Source organism: Pseudophryne corroboree, chromosome 3 (assembly GCF_028390025.1).
Source record: "Pseudophryne corroboree isolate aPseCor3 chromosome 3, aPseCor3.hap2, whole genome shotgun sequence".
In the NCBI taxonomy this organism is placed as follows: domain Eukaryota; kingdom Metazoa; phylum Chordata; class Amphibia; order Anura; family Myobatrachidae; genus Pseudophryne; species Pseudophryne corroboree.
The window spans coordinates 773027822-773049555 of NC_086446.1; the positions used below are offsets into that span (position 1 = coordinate 773027822).

The window sequence follows — 21734 nt, forward strand, 5'->3', positions numbered from 1 at the left end:
CTCCCCTTTAGATTGTAAGCTCTCATGAGCAGGGCCCTCTTCCCTTATGTGCTTATCCTTTGTCTTACTTTAATAATCTTCAACTGTACCACATCCAGCAGTCTTCTGCCACCTGATACTTATTCCAGTGTCATCTGCTGATGTAACTATGTTTATTTACCCTGTACTTGCCCTATACTGTCATCAACTGTAAGTTGCTGTTTTCCTGTTTGATTATTTATGTACTCTGTAATTGGGCGCTGCGGAACCCTTGTGGCGCCATATAAATTAAAGTTATTAATAATAATAATAATAATATAGGGTGTATAATCCCCAGGTGTATTTCACACATCGCTCAGTACAGATTACACGATGTATAAAATCACCAGGTGTATAAAATCACCAGGTGTATAACACACGTCGCACAGTACAGTATACATACTGGTCACAATAAAGCAGCACAGAGATAGTATACTTGACACAAGTAAGATACACAGCAATGGCCTACTGTATTGTACTATATATGTATACTGCTGGTCACCAAAATGCTGCACTGTCCTACTATATACTGCTCACAATAATGCAGCACAGAGATAGTATACTTGACACAGAGCTGCAAGATACATAGCAATGGCCTACTGTACTGTACTACTATAAGTATAATTATATACTGGTGGTCCCCAGTCCCCACAATGCAGCACACTGAGCACAGATATTTGCAGCACACTGAGCACAGATATGGAGCGTTTTCAGGCAGAGAACGTAGATATTTTCAGCACACTGAGCACAGATATTTGCAGCACACTGAGCACAGATATTTGCAGCACACTGAGCACAGATTACGGAGCTTTTCAGGGAGAGAACGCAGCCACCTCCTCTCCGTTCAATCTTCAATGAACGAGTGGAAAATGGCGGCGACGCGCGGCTCTTTATATAGAATACGAATCTCGCGAGAATCCGACAGCGGGATGATGACGTTCGGCCGCGTTCAGGTTAACCGAGCAAGGCTGGAAGATCCGAGGCTGCCTCAGACCCGTGTACAATAGGTGAAGTTCGGGGGGGTTCGGATCTTAATGAACCGAACCCGCTCATCTCTAATTGTGCTGCATCAGTCCAGTCACAGTGGTGGTGGGTCTGGGACTCCAGGTCGACAACAAAAAGGTCAACACACCTTAGGTCGACGTAAACTGGTCGACACACCTTAGGTCGACATGGACAAAAGGTCGACAGGAACAAGGTCGACATGGAAAAAGGTCGACATTAGTTTTTTATTTATTTTTTGTGTCGTTTTCTTCGTAGAGTGACCGGGAACCCCAATTAGTGCACCGCGTCCCCTCGCATGGCTCGCTTCGCTCGCCATGCTTCGGGCATGGTGCCTTCGCTCCGCTCCGCTTTGCTTGGCACAGATTACCGTTCCAATCGTAGTCCACGTTGATCGTTAAGTATGAAAAGGTTACAAAAAAGAAAAAAAATTGTGAAAAACTCATGTCGACCTTTTTTCATGTCGACCTTGTTCCTGTCGACCTTTTGTCCATGTCGACATAAGGTGTGTCGACCAATTGGCGTCGACCTAAGGTGTGTCGACCTTTTTGTTGTCGACCTGGAGTCCGGATACCCAGTGGTGGTGTCCTCTGCTGTCATATGTCCAGTGCTGCTGTATAAGTCCAGTCCAGTGCAGTGATGCTGTGTTGTCCTGCAACAGTCCAGTGGTGGTGTCTTGTGCTGCATCAGTCCAGTCACAGTGGTGGTGTCCTCTGCTGCCGTATGTCCAGTGCAGTGGTGCTGTGTTATTCTGCATCAGTCCAGTGGTTGTGTCCTTGTGCTGCTGTATATGTTCAGTGATACTGTCATATAATTCCAGTGATACTGCCGTGTAATTCCAATGATGCTGCCGTATAATTCCAGTGATACTGCGGTATAAATCCAGTCCAGTGGTACTGCCGTATTTATTTATTTTATTATTATTTATTAACAGTTTCTTATATAGCGCAGCAAATTCCGTTGCGCTTTACAATTTGAAATAACAGTAACAAACTGGGTGATAACAAACAGTCATGGAGGTAGGAAGGCCCTGCTCGCAAGCTTACAATCTATAGGGAAATAGGCATGTGTTCACAAGGAAAGGTGCTATTTATTGCATAGTTGTCCTCCAGATTGCAAAGATTCTTGGAGGGCTATATGCAGGGGTGTCGGAATGGGGGGGGGGGGGGGGGGGGCAAGGGGGCCGATCGCCCCCCCGCAAAGATAAGAGAGGCGTCTATCAATTGCAGCAGAGGAGCGGCAGACGGTCAGGTGAAATACCGCTGCCGGCTGCCGCTCATCCTCACTGTCTGGTGGTCCGGGACACCTCCAGTGTGCCATCTCCTCCCCCACAGTGGCGCTGCATTGCTGCAGCAGCGCGGCTCCTCCGATGGTCTCACACTCCACAGTGATAGCCCCAGGGTCGGGTCCTCATCAGGCGAGGCTGACCTAGCCGATGCCTGTACTGTCCCTGTTCTTCTCTCCGGGTCTCCTGTCAAGCCGTCTGCAGATGGATCGGTGGGATAGACACTCACTCGGCGCTCCTCTGGTCCACGTTTCTGTGCCGCCTCCTCAGCGGGATCACCTCCATCAGCAGTGTCCTGATCGTCAGGCACCTCTGCAGGCAGTCCTCACTCCGGCACAGGGGTCTTCCCTGCTCTCCTCATCACAGCAGTCCCTCAGTCATTGCCTCAAGGCATTATGGGAAAGGTCCCCACGGGGAAGGGGATCTGGGCTTAGGTGAAGGGATCTAGGCGCTAGTCACCCCAACTACCAATCAGCTAGGGGTAATTTTCCCCTTTTCCTGGGCTTCTGGTGCTGCTGGCCGCAGGGGAGAGTCTGCCTGAGGCTGCGCAGACTGAGAGGCCCCCAGGGAGAAAGGGTGTAGGGGTCACTGCAGCTCTACTATAAAATCCTATGGGGCTGCACCAGGCTTGGCGACGTTCTGGATGGCCCATGCGGGATGGGGCAGCTGGGACGGCATTACAGGGGGCATGGTCTCATTGGAGGTGGGCATGGATGCGCGATCGCATCATCGTGGCCCCGCTCCTGCTAGTCAGTACCCTGATTAGCGCCATTGAATAGCGGGGGTGGGACTAGTATGACATGATTCAGCGCAGATTGCGTCACCGGCCTCCCCGGACCACCCACTGTAAAGGACAGCTGCGGGGGTGAGGTCGGGTCTGGGAGTTTAACGTGACTGCAGCAAGTAGTCAGGTAGTGTACGGTATCTCTGGCTGCCCCCTCCCCCCCTCCCTCTCTCCCTCTGCCACTCTCCCTTTCCTCTTTCTCCCTGACACTGTCTCTCTGTCCCCTCCCTACACTCACTCTCTTTGACATCATCTCCCTCACTTTCTTCCTGACACTGTCTCTCTCTCCCTGGCACGCTATCTCTCTCTCTGTGACAATGTCTCTCCCTGATGCTGTGTCTAGCTCTCTCTCCCTGCTGGCACTGTCTCTCTCTCTCTCTCTCTCTCTCTCTCTCTCTCTCTCTCTCCCTGACACTGTCTGTCTGTCCCTCTCTTTGACACTGTCTCTTCCTCTCACTCCCTGACACTGTCTGTCTGTCCCTCTCTTTGACACTGTCTCTTCCTCTCACTCCCTGACACTGTCTGTCTGTCTGTCCCTCTCTTTGACACTGTCTCTCCCTCTCACTCCCTGACACTGTCTCTCCCTCTCTCTCTCCTGACAGTCTCTCTCTATGAGTCAGTCACTCTCTCTGACACTGTCTCTCCCCCTGACACTCTCTCTCCTTCTCTCCCCCTGACACTCTCTCTCTCTCTCTCTTTCCCTGACACTTTCTTTCTTTCTCCCTTAAGGGGCGTACACACTAGGTGATTTTAGCCTAAAAAATAAATGATAACGACATAAATGTCATTATCATTTATTTTTAGGCTTATATCGTCCAGTGTGTATGGGGGCAATATCTGCGACCGATGAACGACGTGCGCCCCCGCACGCCGTTCAGCAATCACCAATATCGAGCTGACATGTAGCTTAACCCATCAATGTCGGGCTGAGCTGCATGTTCGGAAATGCCGGCGGTGACATTACTGATCGTTATCGTTGAACGATAACGATCAGTGTGTACGCACTATATCATTGAACGCTCACCTAGTGTGTACCCGCCTTTACACCCTCGTTTGCTCATTCCGTCTTTTTCCGTGAAAACCTCTCTCTCCCTGACCTGCCTCTCTTCCTCGCACCCCTCTCTCTTTCGCTCTAAGCCTGTTACCCGATTTGTCTTTCTCACTCTCTCCTGCTCCCCAAGGGCATTGAAGTGACAACGGCGGGGGTCAGGGGAGGCCCTGTCAAGTTTTGTCTATGGGAACCACAAAGTTCTAGTTACGCCCTGCCTTACACCACCCTGCATCAGCCGCCTTGTCACTGCCTATCCTCTCCTCCTCCTGCCTACCCCCCCCCTTCTCCCTACGGCCACCACATTTTTGCTGGACTACTGCCTAAATGTGAGTGATGGCTTGAGAGCCCGCCAGAGCCTGCGCCGGAGAGACAATGCAACCTCCTCCCGGAGACCTCCAGGTAACTGCTCTCTTGGGCACACATTCTGGTGCTGATGATATACCTCTCTCTCCAGGTGTCTCTCTCTCCACCTCTCTCCAGGTATCTCTCTCACTCCATGTGCCTCTATCTCCATGTGTGTCTCTCTCTCTCACCATCTCTCTCTCTCGCCATGTCTTTCTCCATCTCTCTCTCTCCATTTTTGTTATGAGGTATAACACAGAGGGGGCGACAGTTAGATATTTAGAGGCGCCAAACTGAAATGATATCTTGCCCCACCAACCTAAAAACGTTCTGACGCCACTGGCTATATGATATGGTAATACAGCAATGATAAATCAGGGTCGAGAGAAAGGGAGAGTGAAAAATGAGAAGACGTGAGGATATGTGTGGACAGTACAGAGTGGATGCAATTTGATAGGAAGGTTTATGAAAGTTATGTGGGCGGTTCTGGAGATAAAAGTCCAGTGATACTGCCGTATAATTCCAGTGATACTGCCGTATAATTCCAGTGGTACTGGCGTATAAGTCCAGTGATACTGCCTTATAAATCCAGTCCAGTGGTACTGCCGTATAATTCCAGTGGTACTGGCGTATAAGTCCAGTGATACTGCCTTATAAATCCAGTCCAGTGGTACTGCCGTATAAGTCCAGTGGTACTGCCGTATAATTCCAGTGATACTCCCGTATAATTCCAGTGATACTGCCGTATAATTCCAGTGGTACTGGATACATGTGATAGTAGATGGCATGTAAAATCCAAAAAGCCAAAGTTCAGTAAATAGACCAAAAAAAATAAAAATGGTCTGAGGAGAAACGTAAACTTGCCAATGTGTCGTTTACGACACGGAGTGGCAAGGAATGGCTAAGGCCCTGGCCTATGTTCATGACTAGTGGTTCAGCTTCACATGACGATGGAAGCCCTCATCCTCCCGCTAGAAAAAAGAGTTAAGCTGGAAAAAGCACAACAAAGAAATGTGCGTTCTAAGATGGTATCACAAATCCCCAAGGAGAGTCCAAGTTGTGTTGCGATGCCTGACCTTCCCAACACTGGACTGGAAGAGGTGGCTACTTCCACCACTTGCACGCCCTCTGCAAGTGCTGGAAGGAGCACCCACAGTCCAGTTTCTGATATTCAAACTGAAGATGTCACTGTTGAAGTACACCAGGATGAGGATATGGGTGTTGCTGGTGCTGAGGAGGAAGTTAACGATGAGGATTCTGATGGTGATGTGGTTTGTTTAAATCAGGCACCGTGAGAGACACCTGTTGTCCATGGGATGAATAAGCCCATTGTGATGCCTGGATAAAATACCCCCAAAAAATCACCTCTTCGGTGTGGAATTATTTCTCCACAAATTCGGACAACAGGTGTCAAGCCATGTGTTGCCTCTGTCAATCTGTAATAAGTAGGGGTAAGGACGTTAACCACCTAGGAACATCCTCCCTTATACGTCACCTGCTGCGCATTTATCAGAAGTCAGTGTCAAGTTGTGAAACTTTGGGTAAGAGCGTAAGCAGTCCACTGACACCTAAATCCCCTCTTCCTCTTGTACCCAAGCTCCTACAAGCCACACCACCAACTCCCTCAACGTCAACTTCCTCCTCAGTCAGGAACGTCAGTAGTCCTGCAAGTCATGTCACTGGCAAGACTGAGTAGTCCTCTCCTAACCGGGAATCCTCCGGAGGATCCTTGAGTGGTATGCCTACTGCTGCTGTTGCTGCAGCTGCTGTTGTTGCTGCTGGGAGTCGATCGTCATCCCAGAGGGGAAGTCAGAAGACCACTTGTACTACTTCCAGTAAGCAATTGACTGTCCAACAGACCTTTGTGAGGAAGATGAAATATGACAGCAGTCATCCTGTTGCAAAATGGATAACTGAGGCCTTGACAACTATGTTGGTGTTAGGCGTGCGTCCGGTATCTGCCATTAGTTTAGTGGGACTTAGAGAATTGATGGAGGTAGTTTCCCCCCGGTACCAAATCCCATCTAGGTTCCACTTCACTAGGCAGGCGATACCAAGAATGTACAGAGACGTCAGAAAAAGTGTCCTCAGTGTCCTAAAAAATGCAGTTGTACCCATTGTCCACTTAACCACGGACATGTGGACAAGTGGAACAGGGCAGACTAAGGACTATATGACTGTGACAGCCCACTGGGTAGATGTATTGCCGCCCGCAGCAACAACAGCAGCGGCACCAGTAGCAGCATCTCGCAAATGCCAATTCGTTCCTAGGCAGGCTACGCTATGAATCACCGCTTTCCGTAAGAGGCACACCGTTGACAACCTCTTACGGAAACTGAGGAACATCATTGCACAATGGCTTACCCCAATTAGACTCTCCTGGGGATTTGTGATATGGGACAACGCCACCAATATTGTGCGTGCATTACATCTGGGCAAATTCCAGCACGTCCCATGTTTTGCACATACAATTAATTTGGTGGTGCAGAAATTTTTGAAAAATGACAGGGGCGTGCAGGAGATACTGTCGATGGCCCGAAAAATTGCGTGCCACTTTCGACATTCAGCCACCGCGTGCCGAAGACTGGAGCGCCAGCAAACACTCCTGAACCTGCCCTACCATCACCTGAAGCAAGAGGTGGTAACGAGGTAGAATTCAACACTCTATATGCTTCAGAGGATGGAGGAGCAGCAAATGGCCATTCAAGCCTATACATCCACCTACGATATAGGCAAAGGAGGGGGAATGCACCTGACTCAAGCACAGTGGAGAATGATTTCCGTCTTGTGCAAGGTTCTTCAACCCTTCGAACTTGCCACACGTGAAGTCAGTTCAGACACTGCCAGCTTGAGTCAGGTCATTCCCCTCATCAGGCTTTTGCAGAAGCAGCTGGAGAAACTGAAGGAGGAGCTAAGGCGGAGTGATTCCACAAAGTATGTGGGACTTGTGGATGGAGCCCTTCATTCGCTTTGCCAGGATTTAAGGGTGGTCAATCTGTTGAAATCAGAGCACTACATTTTGGCTACCGTGCTCGACCCTAGGTTTAAAGCCTACGTTGTATCTCTCCGGCAGACACAAGTCTGCAGATGTTCACAGACCTACTGTTGAGAAAATTGTCACCTCAGGCGGAACGTGACCCGTCAACAGCTCCTCCTTCATTTTCTCCTGCAACTGGGGCTGCAAGGAAGAGGATAAGATTTCCTAGCCCACCCGCTGGCGGTGATGCAGGGCAGTTAGGAGCGAGTGCTGACATCTGGTCCGGACTGAAGGACCTGCAAACGATTACCGACATGTCTGTCACTGCATATGACTCTGTCACCATTGAAAGAATGGTGGAGGCAGGGGCGTAGCCAGAACTTTATTGGCCCCATAGCAACATTTTGAAGGGGAACCATCTCAATGCTTCTAGAGAGACATGTCTCTGCAGCAGTTGTTAATTTTATGACCTGTAATAGTGCTCTAGTTCATTCTCTGAACCATAGTAGAGCCTTATGTAATGTTATGCCCCATAGTAGTGCCCTAGTTTCTTTTATGAATCACAGTAGTGCTTAAGTTCACCCTATGTCACATTTCAGAGCTGCCAGTACACATTATGCCCCCAATTCACATTATAATATATAATGCTCCCCGTTCATATTCTATAACATTATAATGCCTTCCAGTCCATTTTATATCACAGTACAATGAGCAGGTCAAGGGGCATACCTAGATATATTGCAGGCCCGAAGGAAAAAAGTTTTGAAAGGACCCCTATGTACCACCCAATGGTGAAAAATGTATATAAAACATGTTACTTTTGCAGGGAAGGTGGGCCCCTCTTAGCTCTGGGCCCCATAGCAGCTGCACTGCTTGCACCTATGGTAGCTACGCCCTTGGGTGGAGGATTATATGAGTGACAGCATCCAAGTAGGCATGTCAGACAGTCCATATGTATACTGGCAGGAAAAAGAGGCAATTTAGATGCCCTTGCACAAACTGGAAAGAGTCCGAAAGAGTGTTTAGTGCAGCCGGTAACCTTATCAGAGATCGGCGTAGGAGGTTACTTCCACAAAATGTGGAGAAGATGATGTTCATCAAAATGAATTATAAATTCCACCGGGAAGACCTTTACCAGCAATTGCCTCCAGAAAGTACACAGGGACCTGTGATGGTGGATTCCAGTGGGAACGAATTAATACTCTGTGAGGAAGAGGATGTACACACTGAAAGGGGTGAGGAATTGGAGGATTAGGTGGACATCTTGCCTCTGTAGAGCCAGTTTGTGCAAGGAGAGATTGATTGCTTGTTTTATGGTGGGGGCCCAAACCAACCAGTCATTTCAGTCACAGTCGTGTGGCAGACCCTGTCGCTGAAATGATGGGTTTGTTAAAGTGTGCATGTCCTGTTTATACAACATAAGGGTGGGTGGGAGGGCCCAAGGACAATTTCATCTTGCACCTCTTTTTCTTCTTTGAATCATGTGCTGTTTGAGGACTAGTTTTTTAAAGTGCCATTCTGCCTGACACTGCCGTACAAGTCCAGGGCTACTGACGTATAAATCCAGTCCAGTGGTGGTGTCTTGTGCTGCCATAAGTCCAGTGGTGGTGTCCTGTGCTGTATATTATTTACTCCAAATAAAAGGGTTATATACATTACTTTTATTATTATCCAAATAATTTTTACAGGGTTTGCCCTTTGTGGTGTAGGGGTACGCTCTCCTGTGTCACCAATATTGTGTGTGTAGTACATCTGGGCAAATTCCAGCACATTCCATGTTGTTTGTGCCGCACACTTGTGTCGCTTAGCTATTACCCCTTTTCCACTAGCTTTTAAAACACGGGTAAATGCGCGGGGGCGTGTTTTTCCTTAGTGGAAAAGGGTCCCCCTGCAAATTCCTGGATTAAGTGATCCGGGAATCCTACCCGGGTAGCTTGCCGGGTTGAACACGCCAGCAACACTCATATCCTCATCCTGGTGTACTTCAACAGTGACATCTTCAATTTGACTATCAGGAACTGGACTGCGGGTGCTCCTTCCAGCACTTGCAGGGGGCGTGCAAATGGTGGAAGGTGCAACCTCTTCCCGTCCAGTGTTGGGAAGGTCAGGCATCGCAACCGACACAATTGGACTCTCCTTGGGGATTTGTGATTTAGAAGAACGCACAGTTCTTTGCTGTGCTTTTGCCATCTTAACTCATTTAATTTTTCTAGCCGGAGGATGAGTGCTTCCATCCTCATGTGAAGCTGAACCACTAGCCATGAACATAGGCCAGGGCCTCAGCCGTTCCTTGCCACTCCGTGTCATAAATGGCATATTGGCAAGTTTACGCTTCTCCTCAGACGCTTTTAATTTAGATTTTTGGGTCATTTTACTGAACTTTTGTTTTTTGGATTTTACATGCTCTCTACTATGACATTGGGCATCGGCCTTGGCAGACGACATTGATGGCATTGAATCGTCTCGGCCATGACTAGTGGCAGCAGCTTCAGCACTAGGTGGAAGTGGATCTTGATCTTTCCCTATTTTACCCTCCACATTTTTGTTCTCCATTTTTTAATGTGTGGAATTATATGCCAGTAATATCATTATATCAATAGCAATGGCCTACTGTACTGTACTGTACTACTATATACCGGTGGTCACCAAAATGCTTAACTGTACTACTATATACTGGTCACAACAATGCAGCACAGATTTGGATACTAGAAGTGACACAGAGCTGCAAGATACAGCAATGGCCTACTATACTGTACTACTATATACTGTTGGTCACCACAATGCAGCACTGTACTACTATATACTGGTCACACAACAATGCAGCAGATATTGAGCACTGATCAGGATACTAGAACTGAGTCTGACACGGAGCTGCAAGATACAGCAATGGCCTACTGTACTGTACTACTATAATATACTGGTGGTCACCACAATGCAGCACACTGAGCACAGATATTGAGCTTTTCAGGCAGAGAACGTAGCCATGTCCTCTCCGCTACAATGCATGAGTGAAAATGGCGGCGACGCGCGGTTCTTTTTATGGAATACGAATCTCGCGAGAATCCGACAGTGGGATGATGACGTTCGGCCTCGTTTGGGTTAACCGAGCAAGGCGGGAAGATCCGAGGCTGCCTCGGACCCATGTAAAACACATGAAGTTCGGGGGGGGGGTTTGGATCTCGATGAACCGAACCCACTCATCTCTATTAATAATACCGTAGAATCAAAATTACCTCCAAATTCTGTGATTTTAGCTGTTTTTTAGGGTGGTTTTGGCAAAACCAATCCAGTTCCAAAACACGAGCATGGAACCAGAACCAAAACCAAAAACACGAAAAGTGCCCGCCGCACATCTCTATAAAAAAATCAACAAATAGTTTTTTTGTTTTGTGCGCAAATACTCCTATATGTGTGTGTGTGAATTTATATGGGATTACAACTAATTAGTATGTCTTTTAAAGTGCATTATTTATATTGTCTTGCTGGGGAAAGACAGCGAGATAGGAGGGCCCTGCTCGCCAGCTGATACCCTATAGGGCAGGGGTGGCCAGACTTTTGGAGTCGGCGATCTACTTTGAAAGCTAAAAAGCTTTTGTGATCTACCCAGGAGGAATAATAGCGCGCGCCGTAGACGCTCGCGCAAAAAAGGGCGAGATATAACAAAAAGTGGGCGTGGTATAACAAAAAGTGGGCGTGGTATAACAAAAAAAAAGGAACGTAGCCTTGCTGCATAGAGTGTAATGACTGCCTCACACGAAATAACACATTGGCCCCCACAGGTAAAAACCTCAAACACATATGCCCCCACAGTGCCATGTGCCCACAGTGCCAGATATGACCCCACAGTTCCAGATATGACCCCACAGTGCCAGATATGCCCCCACAGTGCCAGATTACAGATATGCCCCCACAGTGCCATGTGCCCACAGTGCCAGATATGCCCCCACAGTGCCAGATTACAGATATGCCCCCACAGTGCCATGTAACCACAGTGCCAGATATGATCCCACAGTGCCAGATATGACCCCACAGTGCCAGATATGACCCCACAGTGCCAGATACAGACCCCACAGTGCCATGTGCCCACAGTGCTAGATATGCCCCCACAGTGCCAGATATGACCCCACAGTGCCAGATACAGATATGCCCCCACAGTGCCATGTGCCCACAGTGCCAGATATGCCCCCACAGTGCCAGATATGCCCCCACAGTGCCATGTGCCCGCAGAGCCATATATGCCCTCACAGTGCCACATATGACCCACATTGCCAGATATGCCCCCACTGAGCCATGTGCCCACAATGCCAGATATGCCCCCATAGTAGAGGTCACCATTGCTGTGTGGTGAGCGCAGCGCGTGCTTCTCCTGCCTGCCGCCCTGCTTTTCAGTCTGATCTCCGGCGGTGACGGCAGCGTGTATGTCTCAAATCAGGCGCCGGTCCGCGAGCTCTCATTGGCTAACGAACCGGCACCTGATTTGAGCCATACACTCCGCCGTCACTGCCGGAGACCAGACAGAGGGGCAGGGCGGCAGGCAGGAGAGGCGTGGCTTCGGGTGGCTGGGCGGAGGATCGCGATCGACTGGTCGCATGTCCGCGATCGACCAGTCGATCGCGATCGACTGTTTGGCCACCCCTGCTATAGGGAATGTGTGATACATAAGGTTCTGGGCCCCACACTGTGTGTTTCCCCAGCAATGGGAGAAAGTGCTTGGGTACGGCTAAATAATCCAGAGTCAGATACTGTAGTTGCTTGAGAGTAGAATGAGAATAAAATGAAGTTTTGTTTAATCTGTGATGGGTGGTAATCAGGTGGAGGAGCTCAGAAAGGTTACAAGAGTCTGGATTATTTTGCCTGAATATAGGGACTTCCAGTGAACGCTTGAAGGATTGCAGACATTGGAGAAGTATCAAACCTTCTAGAGAAGACATAAGGAGAACTTGCCCCTAGTATTCACCGATAAGCTTCTACTGTAGCTATCGAGTCCTGTAACCAGGGGGATGCGCGTAGATGCTTTGCACAACCATCTGCGGAATTCTGGACTGTTATTGGATAGGTGCCGTGTGCTAAAATGCAACAACTCGCCCTCACCAATGTAATTAGACAGATACAGATCACACAGAGTTCATTTGTTGAAGCTTCTCACCATATCATGCAAAAGCTCTATCCAAAGCTAAGAATGAGCATTCAATGCAGATCCAAGAGTTCAATTAAAAAACAAAATAATACTTACTTACTGCTCTGTCTGAAGACACATAGGGGGTGATTCAGAGGCGATCGCTGCAATGGCAGCGATCGCACTCTGAAGGCTTTTGCGGAGTCTACGCGTGCGCACCCAGTAAGTCCCAGCGAGATGCTAAATGCATCTCACTGGTGTGATCGCCTCTGCCTGATTGACAGGCAGAGACGATCACGGGGCGGGAGGGGGCGTGCCAATGTCGTTAGAACGCTGTTGGTGGGGAGCGGTCCGGACAACGCAGGCGTGCCTGGACCCTTTCGGGGGCGGGCCGTGGCGGCTGCGGGATGTCACATGCAGCCGGGTGTGGCCAAATGCCACATGGGGCGTGGCCAATGAAAATGGGGGCGTGATACACATATGGGGGAGGGGCAGATACATGTATGACCCCAATAGTGCCAGATACACGTTGCCCCACAGTGCCAGATATATATTGCCCCACAGTGCCAGATATACATTGCCCCACAGTGCCAGATACACATTGACTAACAGTGCCAGATACACATTGCCCCACAGTGCCAGATACAGAAATGCCCCCAGAGTGCCAGATATACATTGCCTCGCAGTGTCAGATACACGTTGCCCCACAGTGCCAGATATACATTGCCCCACAGTGCCAGATACACATTGCCCCACAGTGCCAGATACACAAATGCTCCCACTGTGTCAGATATACATTGCCCCCCGTGCCAGATACAGAAATGCCCCTACAGTGCCAGATATGCCCCCAGTGCCAGATATCCCCCAGTGCCAGGTATACATGCCCCCCCAGTGCCAGATATCCCCCAGTGCCAGGTATACATGCCCCCCCAGTGCCAGATATCCCCCAGTGCCAGGTATACATGCCCCCCTGTGCCAGATATCCCCCAGTGCCAGGTATACATGCCCCCCTGTGCCAGATATCCCCCAGTGTCAGGTATATATGCCCCCCAGTGCCAGATATCCCCCAGTGCCAGGTATATATGCCCCCCAGTGCCAGATATCCTCCAGTGCCAGATAGAAATGCCCCCCCAGTGCCAGATATCCCCCAGTGCCAGATAGAAAATGCCCCCCCAGTGCCAGATATAACATCCCCCCCCCCCTCTTCCCTGCTCACCGCTGCCGCTGGCCGCTGCAGTCCTGTGTGAGGGAAGGAGAGCGCAGCCTGTGCCTCTCCTTCCCTTCAGTCTCCGGCGGGTGTCTCACAGTTTAATTCAGCGCCGATCCGTGAGCCAATCAGAGCTCGCACCACGAGCTCTGATTGGCTCACGGATCGGCGCTGAATTAAAATATGACACCCGCCGGAGACTGAGGGGAAGGAGAGGCACAGGCTGCGCTCTCCTTCCCTCACATCAGCGGAGGTGCGAGGAGCGGCGGCCCGTCGGTGTGGGTACGGCGTACCCACGGCTAAATTCTTACGGGTACGCCGTACCCACCCGTACCCGCCCACTTGCACCACTGGTTCTGGAACACTGGTGGTGAGAGCCACCAGTGCAATGAGTAGCTGGGCGGTCACCTAGTAGAGAGTCACGTGAGGACTGGTGAGATGACAGAATGCTGGGAGTACCAGCAATGCAGGAGTTACACTGACCACTGGTTGGGACCAGTGTAATAATTGTTGAGGAGGCTGAGGACGTCAGCAGTGACTGTAGAAGAAGCTGAGGGCATCAGCAATAACTGTAGATGAAGCTGAGGGCATCAGCAATGACTGTAGATGAAGCTGAGGGCATCAGCAATGACTGTAGATGAAGCTGAGGGCATCAGCAATGACTGTAGATGAAGCTGAGGGCATCAGCAATGACTGTAGATGAAGCTGAGAGCATCAGCAATAACTGTAGAGGAAGCTGAGGGCATCAGCAATAATTGTAGATGAAGCTGAGAGCATCAGCAATAACTGTAGAGGAAGCTGAGGGCATCTGCAATGTTTCCAGTTGCTGGACAAACTGTGGCAGCACAGTGGGATTCCAAACTCTGTGTAATGCAGTGTCAGCACTGCTGGTTTCCCAGGCGCTGTGAGGTAGTGATTCTGCACAATGAATAAGTTAATGCTGTAAGGTGGTAGACAGCAGTAGCAGGTTTTCCGGATACTGAGGTGCGCTACCTTGCGCTGCAGTTAAACTGGAAGCTGGTAGGAACCAGCAGAGTTTCTAATGCCGCTAGGGATGTAGAACAGTCCCTCTGGGTCACTGGAGGACTTCCAGTGAATCTGGAGATGCCAGAATGTGGTGACAGCGATGGCCCTTTAAATCATCCAGGGAGTCAGGGAGTGTGTGAGATGACAACTGCACTGAGTCTATTACCAGCAGGAGATTCTGGAGCTCACTCCAGGATGAGAGACACAAAAGCACTGACAGCTTGCTAGTGCTGAGACCTGGAACTTATACCCAGTGCTTACAGCTGAATGGATGAGCGGCTCACATGATGCGGAAGTGAATCCAGATTGGCTCCTGGGAGATCAGCTGACTGGAGACTGTTATGGCGCTGTCCATAGAGGAGAGCGGAGGGAACTATGGCGTGTTTGGACAGAGCCAGCCGCTGTGGCCGCTAGACAGGGAGATGCTGGTACACAGTCATAGGCGCTGTGGCGAGCGGTGGGACACATCAGGGGAGCGCCCGGATGAAGAATAGCACTCAGGCTTGCAGCGGAGGTGAGCTAAAGCACGGTTAGGGAGTGCAGATAACCTCCGTTTTGGGACAGGTGCAATATAGTAGTGAATGGTGGTGCACTACAGTAGTGAATTATAGTGCACTATAGTAGTGAATTATAGTGCACTATAGTAGTGAATGATGGTGCACAATAGTAGTGAATGATGGCACACTATAGTAGTGAATGATGGCACACTATCACACTATCATAGTGAATGAGGGTGCACAATAGTAGTGTAGGCTGGAAGTAACCTGGCACTTGGATACAGTAATTTGGTGTACAATAGTAGTAAGTGATAGTGTACTATAGTAGTGAATGATGGTGCTCAATAGTAGTAAATGATGATGCACTATAGTAGTGAATAATGGTGCACAATAGTAGTGAATGATGGCACACTACAGTAGTGAATGATGGCACGCTATAGTAGTGAATGATGGGCCACTATAATAGTGAATGATAATGCACAATATTAGTGATTCATGATCCATCATAGTAGTGGCTAATGGTGCACTATAGTAGTGAATGAAGGTGCACAATAGTAGTGAATGGTGGTGCACTATAGTAGTGTAGGCTGGCGGTGACCTGACACTTGGATATAGTAATTTGCAGCAGTATGGTGAATATAGTTATGCTATGGTGGCACATCGGTGGGTACAGGAATTAATTTTACTCTCTATATTAAGGATCCTAAAGGTAACATAATCTATCAGTGGCTGAATGTGCAGACCGCCACATGCATCGCAGATCTGAGCTTCCAGTTGTCCAATGACCCCATTCTCGGCATCTACACCATCAATGTGGAGAATGGCCTGGCATCCCAAACCTTCGTGGTTAATGAGGAGGGTGAGTATCTGTTATCATGGGGGAGATGTATCAAGCCTTGGAGTGAGATAAAGCGGAGAAGTTGCCCAAAGCAGCCAATCAACTACTGTCATTTGTCTATCACTGTCTTTGAAATGGCAGTTAGAAGCTGATTGGTTCCCTCTTTATCTCTCTCCAAGGCTTGACACAAGTCCAAACACAAAAAGAGAGAGAGTGCAAGAGTAACTACATATATTTAATATATCAAATAAATTGACATAATGAAATAGAAATAAAAATATAAGGACTGAGCATTAGCATATCACTGGAGTATACCACTTGTGACATTCCGGACAAAAAACTAAATAAAATTGTAAGTGTCTCTACTCAGAAAGAACAAATGTCATCATAGTCATCAGTAGCTTGGATCATTACAGCACTAAATAATGGAAAAATCCCACCACTTAATTGAGTATTGATATATGCTTCAGATCCGCATGTGATGGAAATTTGACAGTCTTATTCCATATTACGATTCTTAGGGAAAACCTTTAAGTAGTTAAAAGAATACAAGAGAAAAAATACAAACACTTGCGCTAAGAGAAAATATTACTTAAACCACAATTTTTTTTGTAAGAATAGTGCTCAGTAAAATAGTAAGAAAGAGAATTAATAATGATCTTTGCTCTCTTAATTTCATTCACACCTGAAATACCTCTCCAGGCAGAATCTTTTGCTGAAAAGCTTCTTAAATTTGTTCACTTCTCCCAGATATAACAAGTGAAATTAACTTACATATTAATTCACTCGTGCATGCACTAAAAGGTATCTTTAGATTTGGACCACGTTATCCACTCTCAAGCAGCTCCTGATCATGTAACTTACATTATAATTCTTCCTCGCATGTCCATAAAGGTATCTTTAAACTCCCGATTTCCAGTAAAAATGTCTTTTTAATATATCCACCAGGATCATAAAAACTTCATCCACAAACATATAATGATAAAAGTTCATAAACAGATGCTTAGCCAGACCAAACCGGATGAAGTTTTTATGATCCTGGTGGATATATTAAAAAGAAGTTTTTACTGGAAATCGGGAGTTTAAAGATACCTTTATGGACACGCGAGGAAGAATTATAATGTAAGTTACATGATCAGGAGCTGCGTGAGAGTGGATAACGTGGTCCAAATCTAAAGATACCTTTTAGTGCATGCACGAGTGAATTAATATGTAAGTTAATTTCACTTGTTATATCTGGGAGAAGTGAACAAACTTAAGAAGCTTTTCAGCAAAAGATTCTGCCTGGAGAGGTATTTCAGGTGTGAATGAAATTAAGAGAGCAAAGATCATTATTAATTCTTTTACTATTTTACTGAGCACTATTTTTACAAAAAATTTGTGGTTTAAGTGATATTTTCTCTTAGCGCAGGTGTTTGTATTTTTTCTCTTGTGTCCATTGGTAGGAACAGGTGTGGTTCCTTTACAGATCACCAGCTGCTCTAGAGATATTCAGGGAGCGCACGACTGAAACCTTTCCATTTTGTTCATTTGAGTAGTTCAAAGAATAGTTTGACTGATAAATAAATCACCTGTCAGACTGGCCGGCCTGTGTAGAGTGAGCTCGTGTGGATAGTCGCTGGAAGCTTCTAAACAGAGTCCCGTTGCAGCCGCAAGGCTGTACGATAGTGTCCGGGCACCTCCCTGACAAATAGGCACGCACCGATGCTGATCAGGCTAGTGATGCCGGTGTGTCTCACTTGCTGCTGACAGGTATTGTGCCCCACTCCACAAGCAGCCTCCAGAGTTCCGATATGGGGACGGTATTCCGGATGTCAAAGAACTGAAAAGGACTCCTCTACACCTAACGCGTTTCTCATATTGCTCCTTCCTCTGATGAAACGACCGGCGTTTATGGTCGAGAAACGCGTTGATTGTAGAGGAGTCCTTTTTGGTTCTTTGACATCCGGAATACTGGGGGTCATTCCGAGTTGATCGCTAGCTGCCGTTGTTCGCAGCGCAGCGATCAGGCTAAAAAATGGCATTTCTGCGCATGCGTATGCCCCGCAATGCGCACGCGTGATGTACGGGTACAAAGCCCGTTGTGGTTGTGCACAGGTTCTACCGAAGTTTTCAGTCGCACTGACGACAGCAAGAAGATTGACAGGAAGGGGGCGTTTCTGGGTGTCAACTTACCGTTTTCAGGGAGGGTTTGCAAAAATGCAGGCATGTCTGAAAAAACGCAGGCGTGGCTGGGCGTTCGCTGGGCGGGTGTATGACGTCAAATCCGGACACGAATAGGCTGAAGTGATCGCAAGTGCTGAGTAGGTTCAGAGCTACTCAAACTGCACAAACTGTTTTTGCAGAGCTCAGCTGCACAGGCGTTCGCACTCCTGCTAAGCTAAAATACCCTCCCCAGTGGGCGGCGGCATAGCGTTTACACGGCTGCTAAAACTACCCAACAAGCGATCAACTCGGAATGACCCCCTATGTGCCCATATCGGAACTCCGGAGGCTGCTTGTGGAGTGGGGCACGATACCTGTCAGCGGCAAGTGAGACACACCGGCATCGATACAAGAGCCTGGTCAGCATCGGTGCGTGCCTATTTGTCAGGGAGGCGCCCGGACACTATCGTACAGCCTTGTGGCTGCAACGGGACTCTGTTTAGAAGCTTCCAGCGACTATCCACACGAGCTCACTCTACACAGGCCGGACAGTCTGACAGGTGAATTTTAAACTATTCCTTAAACTACTTAAAGGTTTTCCCTAAGAATCGTAATATGGAATAAGACTGTCAAATTTCCATCACATGCGGATCTGAAGCATATATCAATACTCATTTAAGTGGTGGGATTTTTCCATTATTTAGTGCTGTAATGATCCAAGCTACTGATGACTATGATGACATTTGTTCTTTCTGAGTAGAGACACTTACAATTTTATTTAGTTTTTGGTCCAGAATGTCACAAGTGGTATACTCCAGTGATATGCTAATGCTCAGTCCTTATATTTTTATTTCTATGTCATTATGTCAATTTATTTGATATATTAAATATATGTAGTTACTCTTGCGGTCTCTCTCTTTTTGTGTTTGGTTTCACTTTGTATTTAGGGGTTGGCAATCTCCCCCTTTTTAGTGAGAGCTACATAAGTAATTCATTCTCCAGATCCACAGGTCGGGAGGCGCTTTCTGTGTTGTTTGATACACCTCCCCCACGTGTGGACGTTACACTCTGCCTCTGACGGATGGTAACCCTATGCGCACCCCCCAGGAGTCTTCTGGTTTTATTACATAGGTCACCCAGTAACAGGGCATTGGCTGGCAATCAGTGACTGCGTGCACGGCCTCCCTGCCTGCCGCTCAGACGTGACAGTAGCTGCAATGGATCACATATTACTATTATCCCTACACACTTGGCTTATTTGTTCTGTTCATGTTGTGTCTGTTCCTTTTTCCGACCACCATAAAGGCTCAAGTCCGAATGGCCTATTCACAAGAGACGGCTGGTGTTTGAGCCATTGCTGTTATTCCGAACAATCACCCAAATAAAGCTGGGAACACACCATACTATATATCGTGCAATCATACGACCCACGACCAGTCTGCACGACCTTCCTATAGTGTGTACAGCCAATCTATCATTTACACCCGTCGTTCATCGCATCGTCCTATCTGATGTGCTGCACCGTATAGGAGGATACAGGAGCAGTCGGTTCACTCTGAGCAAGCCCGGATCTCTCACTCCGTGAAATGGGCTTTTCTGGGCGGCGGCTGGGCCAGTACCTGTGGACTCACGGCATAGATAGATCCCATGGGAGTATCATTATATTCATGCAGCACATTTCCCATGCTTGTTCGGGGCGTGCAGCACATTTGCCACGCTCGTTCGGGGCGTGCAGCACATTTCACATGCTTGTTCAGGGCGTGCAGCACATTTCCCATGCTTGTTCGGGGCGTGCAGCACATTTCCCATGCTTGTTCGGGGCGTACAGCACATTTGCCATGCTCGTTCGGGGCGTGCAGCACATTTCACATGCTTGTTCAGGGCGTGCAGCACATTTGCCATGTTTGTTCGGGGCGTGCAGCACATTTCACATGCTTGTTCAGGGCGTGCAGCACATTTGCCATGCTTGTTCGGGGCGTGCAGAAGGAGGCATTTGTTCCGGACGGATCATTTCCTGAGGGGGAAAACAGTGGGCGGTGTGACCACATGCATGAAGACGGAGGGATATTTGCATTGGCGTATCTATAATGGGTGCAGGCTCTGTGGTGGACACAAGGGGGGCCCTTGTATCCAGGCGGGTCCACTCTGCAAACCCTGCACCCCAGGGCTTAAAGTGGTCCTGGAAGAGTGGTGGAACTCATCAACCTGCCGCCCTTCCTCCCGTACTAATGTTTTCGACACCCCTGCAAACTATAAATGAGTGCCCTACTTCCCATACTTTTTAAAGGGACATTGATCTCACAAAGAAGCAGCGTGGTCACACAATAGTGCCCCCAATTCAAATTACACCACACAGGAGCACAATCTTATTCACATTACACCGCATGTAGTGCCCCTGATTCATATTACACCACATAGTGATGCCCCTTATTCAGGTTACACCACTCAGTAGTGCCCTTTATTATTTACATTGCACTGCACAGTGGTACCCTTTATATACATTATGCCACACAGTAGTGCCCCTTTTATATACAATGTCCACAGTAGTGCCCCTTATATATACAATGTCCACAGTAGTGCCCCTTATATATACAATGTCCACAGTAGTGCCCCTTATATATACAATGTCCACAGTAGTGCCCCTTATAAACAATTCCCACAGTAGTGCCCCTTATATATACAATGTCCACAGTAGTGCCCCTTATATATACAATGTCCACAGTAGTGCCCCTTATATATACAATGTCCACAGTAGTGCCCCTTATATATATACAATGTCCACAGTAGTGCCCCTTACAAACAATTCCCACAGTAGTAGTACCACTTACACATAATGACCACAGTAGTGCCGCTTATACACATAACATATCTGCCTCAGTCACTCCAGCAGCTCCCCGCCTGTGTCCCTCCAGCAGCTCCCCACCTGTGTCCCTCCAGCAGCTCCCCGCCTGTGTCCCTCCAGCAGCTTCCCCACCTCTCTTGTCCCTCCAGCCCCTCTCATCTTGTCTTCAAGATGCACAGAGCCTCCTCCTCTTCATGGCTCCTCTTCACTTCAGCAGCGGCGACAGCATAACATCACATACGCTGTGCCCGAAAAGAAAGCCACTGGGACCTGCGGAGGGGACCTGGAACCTGAGGAGGGGATGAATGCTGTCCAACAGACACAGCGTGTGTGAAGTACCAGGAGGGTGGGCTGTAGATGTAGGAGGACCACGGAGCCACAAGGACCTGAGGAAGGGGGAGGTGGCTGCAGCTCATCCGTAACACTAGCGCCACCTGCATCATCGATTGATATAGGTGACGGGGCGGCTTTTCTGTTGGAATTACTGTGCAGGGCATTTGCATTGGCGTATCTATAATGGGTGCAGGCTCTGTGGTGGACACAAGGGGGGCCCTTGTATCCAGGCGGGTCCACTCTGCAAACCCTGCACCCCAGGGCTTAAAGT

General features: G+C 48.3%; 1 protein-coding gene across 3 annotated transcripts in view; it reads left to right on the plus strand.

The window, feature by feature from the left end:
* Positions 1-2704: 2704 nt before the first annotated feature.
* The window catches only part of LOC135056859 (alpha-2-macroglobulin-like protein 1), a 176405-nt gene continuing 157375 nt past the window's right edge, over positions 2705-21734 (plus strand). Inside the window, exons 1-2 of one of the 3 annotated variants that reach the window (XM_063962532.1) lie at positions 2705-4539; positions 16005-16164. In XM_063962532.1, the coding sequence (XP_063818602.1) occupies positions 4513-4539; positions 16005-16164 (187 nt within the window). In that variant the 5' untranslated portion in view covers positions 2705-4512. The remainder of the gene's footprint in view (positions 4540-16004; positions 16165-21734) is intronic. The other 2 variants (XM_063962531.1, XM_063962533.1) reach the window with 2 other exon arrangements.